The following is a 12,694-nucleotide window of genomic DNA, read 5'->3' as shown; positions in this document are numbered from 1 at the left end:
AAAAAAAAAAAAAATCAGCCATCTGCCACTCGCTCCCAAGAACATACCTCTCCTCATGTAGGTGGCGCCCATCTCCTCTCACTGGAGTGCAAGCCCCATGGAGTCAGAACCCGTGTGCCTATTGCTACCTTCCATCCCTACAGTGTCCTAGGCCTTTCAGTGAACCGATGCGAATGAGGTAGCGCATTACCCACTTCTTCCTCCAGATGGCGCCAATGAGCCTTCTCGGCTGGTTTAGCACTCAGAAACGCCAAATAAGCCAACAGTTTTCTGAGACTGAATTCCAGTTTCAGGAAGATACCCAGTCTTCTTGACTTTGCTCCTTATTAGAAATGTGGGCCTTTAGCAAAGCATTTTCAGTACAGCATCTTAACCCTGTGGCCCCAGAATCAGACTGAGAGGAAACAAACACCGGGGAGTAGTCTGCCAGCTCTATAGCATTACCTCACTCAACCTGGATGAAGACTATACAGGTTTGACTCTAGCCCACGCATCTGGCAGACTGCCTTTGACTTTATCCAAGTTAAGTGCTTTTTTTGATGAGGCTTTAGAAGAACTGAAAATCTTGAATGGGTCGTTTGCATTTCAGGGGTCTCCAAACTGTCTGCCTTTCCCCCCAACAGGTTCCTTTAGTCGCACAGGGACATCTCTAGGACACTTTCTTACTGAGACGCCAAGTCCATTAACAGCATTTCCCGTTCCAACGTGCAAGGAAATGCAAGGTGGCCTGTGGAGCCTGAGAAGTAAGATCTTCCACAGTGGATGCTGTCTGGACGCCCCATCCTTTACTGCACAAGGCAGCAGGTAAACCTGTGAATAAAAACAGAAAGGCAGCTGGTCCTCAGACAAAGATGCATTCAGCTCTTCCCCTGAGCCCAGTGCTAAGGCGATCAGGAGGCTCCTGGGCTGGGATGCAGCTCAGGGGTAGAATAGCTACACAGCATGCACAAGGTTCTGGGTTTCAGCCCCAGTTGGAAAAGAATACTCTGCTCCCTAACTTGTAACCCTGCAGGAGTTACCAAGCCCTCTCCACAGACTCTGCCCCTAAACACTGACTAGAGATTGTGGTGAGTATGAATCTGGCTCTGACAGGAAAACTGCAGAATTGCCTCTCGAGGGCAAAAAAAGTGTCTCTCAGTCCCCTTGCTATCTAGCAGACTCAGCCTGACTCCAGTCTAAAGCAAGCCTGGCTTTGCTTCCTGTTATGGGAGGAGAAGCTGCTCTACAAGTGACTCCACTGCAGTTGGGAGTAAAACCTGGGGTGACAAACTGCAGGCCTCTCACAGACAGACAGACACTCTTCCAACAAACACTTGGCTCTGCAGGACTACCCAAGCCAAGGACAGTGACATGAGGTCAGTTATCACAGAATTCTTTATTAAAATGTGTCATCAATAACGTTAGCATACATACAATATACACACATACATATGTACATTCTTTGACACACCTCACAGATTGCCAACATCAGTTTAGCCAATAAATTAAAACTAAAAATGAGAGGGTAGGGGGAGGGATACTAGAGGCAAATTTCGTTTTTTTTATCTGGTAAGAAATTGTAAATTTCTCAGAACTTCCCTGGGGGAACCCTGACCAGAGAATCTTTGAAACAAAATACATAAATCCCCACCCTCCCCCAAAAAAAGATTCCAAAAGATGCAGTTACAACAAGTGTGCTTCTCAGAGCAGGGGCCTTCATTCCACTTCATACTCTTGTGGCTTCAGGACAGTCTGGCCCTCCGCTGGAGCAGAGAGGTGGCCCTCGGCTGGAGCAGCGAGGCTCATGTGGGCACTTGGGCTTGGTGCACCGTGGACTCGGGGGGTGGAGGGGCAGGCTGCAGAGTGGGAGCGGGGCGAGCCACACTCATCTGAGGTGATGTCTGGCACGTCATCCGACTGTGTGTCAGAGCTCTCCAGGTCACTGCGGATGCTCTCAGGCTGGGCCAGGCTGATGTCCCAAGCCTTGCTGGCCAGGCAGTCTTTCTGTTCACAGCTTTGGTGTTTGTAAGGGGGATCGTCTTCACTGCTACCACTGCCACCACCAGCACCATTACCCTCTTCTTCCTTCTCTGCCACCTGAGCATGGACATGGAGCGAGTCCTCTGTGCTGCTGCCACTCACCAACTGATAGTGACTTGGCTTGGCTTCAATGTCCACTTGGATCTCCATATTGCTGCACTCTCTGTGGAAACAAAGCCCACTGTGCTGAGAGTCATGCGTAGGCTATGTTACATCCGCTCCGGAAATAGCGTCTGGGTCTTGGCTTACACACACACACACACACACACACACACACACACACACACACACACTTGCTCTCCTTAAAACATCTAAAAAGAGATTCCAGAGGGGCTGGAGAGAAGGCTCAGCGGTTAAGAGAGTTCAATTCCCAGCAACCGTATGGTGGCTCACAACCATCTGTAATAAGGTCCAACGCCCTCTGCTGGCATGTAGGTATACATACATGCATACTCATTTACAACAAACTAACACACAAATAAATAGCTTCCAGAATTCAACTAAGTACCTCATCCTATCTTACTTCAAATAGAAATGTGAGAGCAAGCTGGCAGCTTGTTACGACCGCATCATAGTCAGAAGCCATTCAGTCCTCCTGCAGTATGGAGAACCTCACCACACCAGGTCAGGCACAATGCTCCACGTGAGAGACTATGGAAAGGAGACCTAGACCCAGGCACTAGCTAACATCAGTCTAGCTCTTTAAACTCCATTTGGGTAATTCCACTGTTACAACAGCTAGACAAAAAAAGGAAGAGGTGGGAAGAGAGATGGTGAGGGAAGAAAGGAGGGAGGGAGGAAAGAGTCAAAAAGGCTATCAAGAATTAAGAGATGAACACTCCAGCACCAGAGAAACGCTCAGTGGATTCAGAAGCATGCTACATCTCCCACTAGATGGCACACAGGGCCCTGAGATGAGGAGGGGAGTGTCTGAAGACCTACTACCCAATGAATACAGCTGTCCCGGGCTCTGCCTGCTCATACCTGTCCTGTGGGTTGTAGGAACTGATTATGGAACCGGCCATAGCACGAGTGCTTGCGCTGTCACTAATTGCACCAAGACTGGCTGTGTCTTTGGGGAAAATTTCCTTTTGGACATCGGCTTGAACTTCTAACCTGTGTAAAGAGGGGATGTTCAAGTTAACATGAGACGCAGTCTGCCGGTTTGTTTCCTGGCACACACCTCTTCCACTATTCTCTTGAGAACTGTGATAATCTGTTGGATCATCTCCAACTCTCAAACAGTTCAAATACATGCCTGCATAGTTCCTTTCTTACATATCAACTGAAATCGTCCCCTCCTTTCTGTCCCTTTAACATAAGTCCTTGACTAAAAAAATCAACACCGGCTCATGTCCACCAGCCCCTAAATTCAAGACAAGTGACTTTCCAGAGCAGTGTCAATGCAGGCCAAGACCCAACCATCCTAAAATCCCTTAACTCTTGGCTCCCTTCCTGCCTACAGACATCTGTGGCCTTCCCGACCTGCAAGCAGCTTAGGTTCCTTTTTTTACCCTACATCCAGCATCACAGCCCCTGAGGTTACATCCTCTACCTCCATGGCTCTGTGGATGCTATGCCCTCTCTCAAAAGTCTCTCTTTCTCTGCCTGAAAAACTTCTGCTAGGTCTTTACAACACAGGACTGCCGCTCCCTCTTACCCTCTTCCAGCACCCGGCAGGTATCTCCAGCTGAGTGCCCAACCCTCTTCTGCACCAGCTTCCACACCTCTCTCCACTGCTCTGTGAGCACCAGGAAGAAGAGCTCATGCCCCATTCACGCTTCGCCCTTTCTACCTTGGGCATAGAGGAAGAACTCAAACACTTAGTAATCAGGTAACCTCCAGGCTGCAGGAATGAAGGGCAAATAGGAGCCAACCTCCTCCCTCATCAACAGCTCTTTCCCAATGGGGTTTTGAGGCTGGGAACCCCTAACTGCTTCCTTTCTGGCTCAGCACCGTTTTGTTCTGCACGTCAGTATTTCTTCATAATGGGTTTCGCAGTCCAGCCCATTTGACTCATTCACTTCCCATAAAGGAATGGCTTTCACTGGATGCAGCAGCTGTCGGCTGCACTGCAGTCTCAGCAAGTCACGCTCCAACTATGTCTGTGGCTCATTCAAGGGGAGTTGGATTTAAGAGAGCACAGCAGTGAATACTCTAGCATGTGGGGGCAGGAGCCGTTAACAAGGGACACTAGTCAGAAGATGCAGCTAGGTCAGAAGCAGCTCCATCCCGCTGCCTGTGTCTCTGCCCCATACTAGGAAATGAGGGCAACTGGGGGGTGCACTCAGGCCTGTGTTCCAGCTTCAGCTCTGCCACACACTCAGTGGGCAAAGCCTTTTTCAGAACCTACTAGGCCACCTCCTTGGTGGCTGCCAGAGGCTGGTTCATACTAGAGGCTACATTAGAATCATCTGGGATGTCTTCTCTAAACATAGACCACCCTCAGGTCCCATCCCAGGACAGCCTAAGTTATTAATTCTAGAAATATGCTTCTAAAATCTATTTTAAGAGGTTCCCAGGCGAACAAAGGACACCAAGGTGAAGATCTAGTCCATTCGCCATCTGCCACTGCATCTTTTTTGCAGCCAAATCGCCATCTGGTTTCAGCCTAACCTCCCAGGACCTCTGTGAGGCAGTGTCCTCTCTGGGGCCTTCCTACAGCTTCCTTCAAGTCCTCCATACCACATGAAGTCGGTCATGGAGTACTAATCCTTTCCTTAGCTGGATCCCTTCAGGAACCTGAGACAATGTGCGTCTCCCTTCCCTGCTGCTCTGCTGTACTTCATGAGGCCACTCTTCCCCCACTGAACTCAACTGCTTCTCCTCTAACGCCAGCTATGCACCTTTGAATATGTATATACAAATATAAATAATTATGGCATTATGGTAGCTCACATCAGCAAAATGCAAGTAGATCAGTTATTTCTATTGACAAGACTTTCCGTATTCTTAACACAAATTCACAGAACTGATTTTCCTACTCTATCTAGTGGGAATAGGAGGGACATGAAGAGTACAATACCAGAGTCAAGGTGACACAGCATAAAGCCAATAACAAGCCTAACAGAGCGCCTGCCTTCTGCTCTTACTTCCTAGAACAGGCAGCAGAATGAAGCAGCAAGACCTAAAGTCAGCATTATTCTTTAAGTGGAAGGCACTATGATGCAAAGAATCTGTGAACTTTGAAAAATAAAATACCACTGATGCTTAAATCAAAGTGGGACATCCCTGGTATAGAGACATGGCTCGGTGTGTCCTCTCTTACAGACCACCTCTCTACTTACCGGCTGTACTTTCCCTTGCCGCTGGAGAGAATACCACCACTCAGTGTGCCCCCTGAGAGGGCAGCAAAGCTGGCTGTCTCGCTGTATGGACCCTGCATGACACTGAGTCCGTCTGTAGGGCTTCCGCTGGTACTCAGCACACTAGTCAGGCCCTCAATGCTGCTTTCTCCAATGCTGGGGTTCTTGAGGGCTCGCCAGGCATCAGCCACTATGGGTAGAACCAGACACCTCCAATTGAAACAACATAAAAAGAGTCTGGAAGGCATTTTCCTGAAGACTCTTTAGAGTGGAGGATTTTCATGCTGAAAAGTACTACAATATTCACTTAACAAGCAGCTACTGTGTGAGACAACAGTAACTAACATCTGTATTTAAGCTTCTCAATAACTTAGTGATTAGTAGCCCTTATTTCAGATGAGGAAATAAGAAATTGAAATTAAATGACAGCCACACCACATTTTAACTGCAAGCCCACTATTATTTCTGTATAAGTCTACAGCAGCTATTTTTATCTACCTTAGTAGTTTTGTTTTTTGGTTTTTTTTTTTTTAAATTATGAGACAGGGTCTCATTCTGTAGTCTAGGCTGTCTTGAATTTAGTACTTAGCCCAGGCTGGCCTTGGATATCAGTGCTAGGATTATAAATGTGAGCTATATTATGCCTCACACGTTTTTCTCTTTTTAACTTTGAGTCAGGGTCTCCCTGTGGCCCAGACTGGCTTTGAACACATGACTTCCTCTGCCTCCCCATCCCCAGTGCTAGGATTATAGGGAAGTGTTCCCGGGCCCCTTTACTTAACATATGATTAGCTCATGTGCAGCTTCTGCTAAGAAGTATCAGAAACACCTGTGTTGCAAATAGGTGAAGACAGTGTTCAAGTAGGAGTCAGAAGATCTGCTCTCATCTCAGGTCTGCAGAAGCCCTTGCTGCTAAAATACAAGCTAAAACAGTTCCTACTAAGGTGGGGATAATAGCCCTGGCCTCCCTCTTCAGAGAGCTGTTGTAAAAAAGCAAGAAGAGGCAGGCGGATTCCAGCCTGGTCTACAAAGTGAGTTCCAGGACAGCCAGGGCTATACAGAGAAACCCTGTCTCGAAAAACCACAAAAAAAAAAGCAAGAAAAAGTATAAAGTCCTCCGAAACTGATGGAGTGTGGCACAGACTCAGAGTTTTCTTATCACCACCCCACTAGCACACTCCAGTTACTTCAAGTCCTACTGGCTCACACCTATCATACATAGGCAAGTACCAGAGGAATTAACCTAATAATTCTGGAACCAAGAAATGAAAGGCTAAAAATACTTTACCCCCCACAAAGCTCATTATCCAAAGAAATCCAATGACAACCTCTCTATAAATATGTGCTCAATTCTACTGACTTTTATCTTTTGTTCCATAGATTCAAATGGAAATAAAAGTCCTTCCTTTACCTGTGATTGGACCATCATCTTCATCAAACTCAATTTTTACCCCCTTTCCATTGGCTGTGCTAACTCCACAGCCACCTCCACGGCAGAGAGAAATGGGCACAACCCCATAAACATACGCCAGCATAATGGGGACACCAATACCTGGGGAAAGAGATGGAAACATGTCATCAGGTCAACAGGCAATTGTCTCGGTTCTCCCTCCCAGATTGGGCACAAGCAAGCCACTATGGCCAAAGACAAACATGGCCATCGGAGGAGGCTTCTGTCTAACACAGGAGCAGACAGCCACAAACGTCTGGGTGTCTTGGCTTCAATCCTTTGGCTGGCTGTCCATAGAACCCTTCCAGTGATAAAGAAAATATACACGTAGAATCCAATGCATCCAAGGTATACTGATTTTATACTACCCCTTTATTGCTGAAGTGCTAAACTGAGAATTAATCAAGAATGAAAGACTGAAGGTTGGAGGGGTCACTCAGTGGATAAAAGCACTGACCCAGGTTTGATTCCCTGCACCCACGGCAGCTCACAACTGGCTGACTCTGGTACCAGGGGATCCAATGACATCCTCTGCCCTCCAGGGCGCCAGTCACACAAGTGTGCAGATACACATACAGATAAAACATACACATAAAAATAGACACTGCATGAACGGCTGTAGGGATTGTGATTTGAGGGTTCCTCAGACTGAATTCTCCAGTCACACTGCTGTATGTGCAGAGTAGCTCAGTTGTTACATGTTAAGAAGGAAGACTGTCTTGATTTGGGGCTGGAAAGGTCAATCAGCAGTTAGGAGCACTGGGTGCTCTTCTAGAGTGGACTTGGGATCAATTCCCATCACCTACACAACAGCTCACAACTGTTTGTTGCTCCAGTTTCAGGGGATCTGATGCCCTCAAACAGACACATGCAATCAGACAAACAATGCACATAAAGATAAAATTAAAAACAAACAAGAAGTCTGCCTGGATTCACGTCCCAGTGACTTGACCTTAGCTCCATCCATATAGACTGCACCTTTATATTTCTAATTATGCTGTCTTTGTGGCACTTGTGAAGTCTTAATAGAATCACATATGAGACACTTAGAACCACTGCTGACAAATGATAAAACTCAGGAAATGTTGGTTTCCAATTAATCTTTCCTCTCTTACTTTTGTGTTTGAGATAGGATTTCTTTCATGTAGCTCAGTTTGGTATGGACATGCTGAGGGTGGCTTTGAACTCCTGATCATCCTCTTTCACCTCCTGAGTGCTAGAAGATTACCGCGCTAGGCTAAATTTTTCTAAAATAAATTCTCATACCTCCTAAGATACTGTGAGGCATTAATAGAAAATAAGTGTTTTGTGTGCATGTGAATTCTTTAACAAATAAACAGAAGAAAAGGAGGAAAAGTAAAAGTCTAGTGTTTAATTTTCATTAATGTAACCTTTTCTGTGTGATAGATGGAGTTGTAGGCCCTAGTCTGAGACACATCCTGATAATGCAGTGTAGCTGAAAAACCATCAAAGTTAACAGTGCCTACTAAGATGAATTTCCAGGCCGGGGAGATGCCTCAGTTGGTAACTGCTTATCTTGTAGGCATGAGGACACGATTTCAAAGCCATGTACAGTCAAGAGACAACAGGTGTGCTAGCGCAGTTATAATCTGGAGCTGGAAAGGCAGACACAGGTGGGTCTAAGCCTCTCAGCCTCCGGGCCAGCCACCCTCACCCATTTGGCAGGATCCTGGTCTGTAAGAGACCCTGTCCTGTCTTAAAAGCTAGGTGGATGGCTCCTGAGAATGACCCCCGAGGGTCTGCTTCCAACAGCACTCTTGCATTCACAAGTGCCCCTGCCTCCACACCACATATGTGAACACACAGAAAGTTAACTAGCAGGCTGGTGACATGGCTCAGTGAGTAAGAGCACTGACTGTTCTTCCAAAGGTCCTGAGTTCAAATCCCAGCAACCACATGGTGATTCACAACCACCGGTAATGAGATCTGACATCCTCTTCTGGTGAGTCTGTAGTCAGCTACAGTGTACTTACGTATAATAAATCTTTGGGCCAGAGCAGTCAGGGACTGTGTGAACAGGGCCGACCAGAGTGAGCAGAGGTCCTAAAAATTCAATTCCCAACAACCACATGAAGGTTCACAACCATCTGTACAGCTACAGTGTACTCACATACATAAAATAAATAAATCTTAAAAAAACAAAAGAAAAAGAAAAAAGAAAAAAAAAAAAAAGAAAGATAACTTGCAAAGTGAAGTCGGCACAGAATGTAGCGCCCCCACAGTGAGCACCTGGCGGCCACTAGCTTACCAACGCTAACAGCAGCGATTACGGGGGACGCGATGACCGACAAGGCCACTCCTCCTGTGATGGCCACATTCCTCTTGTGCTTGGAGGTTTGCCTTCCCTCGTACCTGCTGTGAATCTAAGAATAGAAAGCAGATCCAGGTCAGCAGGTCAGGGCGTCCGTACTTTGCCGGAAGAAAGGACAGATGCCTGCCTGCAGGCTAGGTTAGAGCACACCTTCCACCCAAAGAGGGGTCTTTCTCAGATTTTAACCTAACCCAGACCTGGAAAATAGAAATGAATGCAGGAAAAGTTAATCCAAGAAAAGAAAAAGTAGTTCAAGGGAATTTCACCTTAAAGTCACTGAGACAAACCAGGCCCAGGATGTTAATAAGAACTTTCAGGCCTCATGGGGGTTTATAAAAATCCATTTAAGAAATTAAAGTTATTTTTATCTATAAGCCAGCTGGCTTTTGCACAGCCCTGAAATATAAGGCCTTTCCTATTCTTTCAAACTACTGCCAACAAAGCCAGAGCTGGAGCAGGCCTAGGAAGGCATGCCTTACCTTCCTCCCCACGTATACAGGAATGCCGATGACCATGGCAGGAATTGCAATGCCAGCAATGAGTGAGATCCCCACCGGAGCACCGATCAATGTGCCCAACTGCCAAAGAATTTTCTTTTTGCGGCTCCATGGCTTCTTGCCCCAGAATGTACAGCCAGAGGGACTATAGAGGAAACATGCTCATGTTAACACAGCGTCACAAACACAGCTGCTGTGGCCAGAGGCTTGCTAGACAACAGCCATCTTTTCAATAACAGTGACTAAGTGACAGCAGGCAACAGAAAACAGATCTCTTAAACAAGGGGGAGCAGAGGACAAGGGCTTCTCAGGTATTTTGGTGAAGGCAGACCTCCAAAACTGACATTGTTTCCTTTCTTGTGTGGCACATTACCTATGCACCTGATCACCCTGACCAGCACTACCTGAGATCCCACACAGGTAGTGACATCTCACCCAATGTACTGTGTCCTGCAGCTCATGACACAGACTCTGAAGTTTCATGGCACATGTCCCTCCTTACCTAACATACACAAACCACATTCTTGGGGAAAGAGAGACTCATCATGTCTTCTCTATGAGTTTGTTACTGAGAATGATTACTTTGACCATTAGCCCTTCTGTGTCTGATTCTTCTACCTCATTCCCTTTGTGTTACCTTCTCTACATGATAAGTCTAGCAGTATTAAACCAAGTAGAAATCCTGTCTTATTTGGTCCTGTGTCTCTAGTCAATGTCTGTTATATAGAGGCTTTCAAATTTTTACTAAAGTGGAAATGAGGTGTCTCATTTTACAACGAATGCTACACAATAATGTCCATAAATGTTAACTTCTTTAGAGTAATAATGTACTATTCACCCAATTCTTTCGAGATCAGACATGACTGTGAAGCACCACGAAGTAGCAAGTGATATAGGAATGGCAGCGAAGAAAGCAGCAGAAATGGGAAGCCTGGTGGATGAGGTGCACTTAAGTTGTTTTTCAAGGATTAGTAGGAACTCTGTATACCAAGTCTAGTGGCACATGTTTATGACCATGGGGAAGCTGAATCAATAGGATGTCAAATTCAAGCCAAAACTCAGCCTACCCATTTCAGAAACCAATCAAAGACCAAGCATAGTGTTGCACACATTTAAACAAGAGGTAGAAGCAGGCAGATCTCTTTGAGTGAGGCCTGGTCTACACAGGTAGTTCTGGGCCAGAGCTACACAGTGAGATCTTGTCTCAAAAATAGGGGACAAGGGGTGGCAAGACAGCGCAGTGCAAGCATGACGACTTAGGTTCACCGCCTGGAATTCATGTGATAGAGGGAAGGGACTGACTCTCACAAGTTGTCCTCTGACCTCTACATGTATGGGTGGTACACAAAAGTGTATACACACAAAAAGAAAGAACTTTAAAGAATAAGTAGGGACTGGAGAGATGGCTCAGTGTTTAAGAGCACTGACTGCTCTACCAGAGGTCCTGAGTTCAATTCTCAGCAACCACATGGTGGCTCACAACCATCTGTAATGGGATCTGATGCCCTCTTCTGGTGTCTGAAGAGAGCAATAGTGTACTTATTATATAAAATAAATAAATAAATCTTGAAAAAAAAAAAAAAGTAAGTAAACCCAAACAAACCCACCAAGAACTGAAAAGGGGGTGATAAAGGGGGACGCAGCGAGGCTGAAGTGGGCAGAAGGTAATTGCGAACAATAAGGTAACATGAACAAATCTGGAGGCAAGAGACACTGAACAAGCCAGTTCAGACTGTCTGGAACAGCAGTGATAAGAAAGGTCGAATAATCAAAAACGAAAGAAAGGTCGACTAAAACCAGACGTGGAAAGAAGTCTTCAAAGCCATGCAGTGAGAAAGGAAGGTAATGGAAGTCAGTCACTGAGACTGCTGGAGAAAATACCAGGTGTGCTTTAAAGGAACATCTTACATTTACATTCTGTAAAAGAGACCAACCATGACTCTTTGGTATCCCTTTTCCTAAATGAGCAAGGGCAGAGAAGGACAAAGGCAATGGATATATGTCCCACCTACCTGAGGTAATGCAAGTCAGAGATCTCTTTCATGCAAAGCCAGCAGAATTCACAGCCACACACTGCACAGGTCATGTGGTTACAGCTCCCATCATTCATCTTGATAATGTAAGCACTGCATCGTGGGCATGGCTTGATGTCATCTGCTAGGTAGGGAAGGAAAGATAAAACACCCCCAGTTAAATTCAGTCTGACTTTATTATTCCTAAGAGTGTATGTAAAAAATGAGAACAAGGCAGTCAGGAGATTTTGCCTGACGATCCCAAATTGTGTAATACTTTACTGGAAGGCTGACTATATCAACAACTCTTGCTGTGTTTGTTTGTTTTGGGGACAGGGTCTCATTTATCTCAGGATGGCTTGAAACTGCTGAGGATGCTCCTGAATTTAGGACCCCTCTGCCTTTAGCTTCCAAGCATGGGGATTGCAGGCACAACCATATGGCTGATTGGGTGGTGCTGGAAATCCATCCTAAGTGGGTATTCTAACACCTGAGCTGCACGCCCAGACGCAAGAACTTTTGTAAAATGGACCTCCTTTCATGTTAGGCTGCCAATTCCAATAACTAGCATCTTCCATACCACTCAAGTCACATTTGGGCAGGGAGACTCCAGCAGAAAGACTGATGGTTGATGGTTCCAAGACAAATGGAATTTCTACCAGCCAAAGGCTGACAGATTAAAACCAGGCCATTAGAAGAAGAAAATTCTGCAGCCCCGTCAGCCTAAGTTTTGACAGTGGCTCCTCCGCACCTCCCCCCACCGCAGCTTTGATTACATTTTTACTCAAAGAGGCTGTCTCTATTTGTTCTGTGGAATGAAACAAATTTTAATAGTTTATGTAGCAGGCTTTTTTCTTCTGTGGTAGGTTTCTTCAGTGGTTTTTTTAGGAAGCCAACTTTTGTCATTAACAAATCCCTTCCTGTAACACTTTCAAATTTAAAAATAAAAATTAGAGCCAGGCGTGATGGCACATGCCTTTAATCCCAGCACTCAGGAGGCAGAAACAGGCGGATTTCTGAGTTCAAGGCCAGCCTGGTCTAGTGAGTTCCAGGACAGCCAGGGCTACACAGAGAAACCC

General features: G+C 45.9%; 1 protein-coding gene across 2 annotated transcripts in view; it reads right to left on the bottom strand.

Moving 5' to 3' along the window:
• Positions 1-1,356: 1,356 nt before the first annotated feature.
• Positions 1,357-12,694, bottom strand: part of Rnf19b (ring finger protein 19B) — a 25,187-nt gene continuing 13,849 nt past the window's right edge. The window contains exons 3-9 of one of the 2 annotated variants that reach the window (XM_021200339.2): positions 11,616-11,760; positions 9,586-9,748; positions 9,044-9,158; positions 6,736-6,876; positions 5,307-5,514; positions 3,004-3,135; positions 1,357-2,182 (exon numbers count right to left, since the gene is read on the bottom strand). In XM_021200339.2, the coding sequence (XP_021055998.1) occupies positions 1,696-2,182; positions 3,004-3,135; positions 5,307-5,514; positions 6,736-6,876; positions 9,044-9,158; positions 9,586-9,748; positions 11,616-11,760 (1,391 nt within the window). In that variant the 3' untranslated portion in view covers positions 1,357-1,695. The remainder of the gene's footprint in view (positions 2,183-3,003; positions 3,136-5,306; positions 5,515-6,735; positions 6,877-9,043; positions 9,159-9,585; positions 9,749-11,615; positions 11,761-12,694) is intronic. The other variant, XM_021200340.2, reaches the window with a different exon arrangement.

This window comes from Mus pahari, chromosome 6, assembly GCF_900095145.1.
Source record: "Mus pahari chromosome 6, PAHARI_EIJ_v1.1, whole genome shotgun sequence".
NCBI classification, from domain to species: domain Eukaryota; kingdom Metazoa; phylum Chordata; class Mammalia; order Rodentia; family Muridae; genus Mus; species Mus pahari.
Note: the sequence above shows the minus strand (reverse complement) of the source record. Positions and strands in the feature narration are given on the sequence as shown.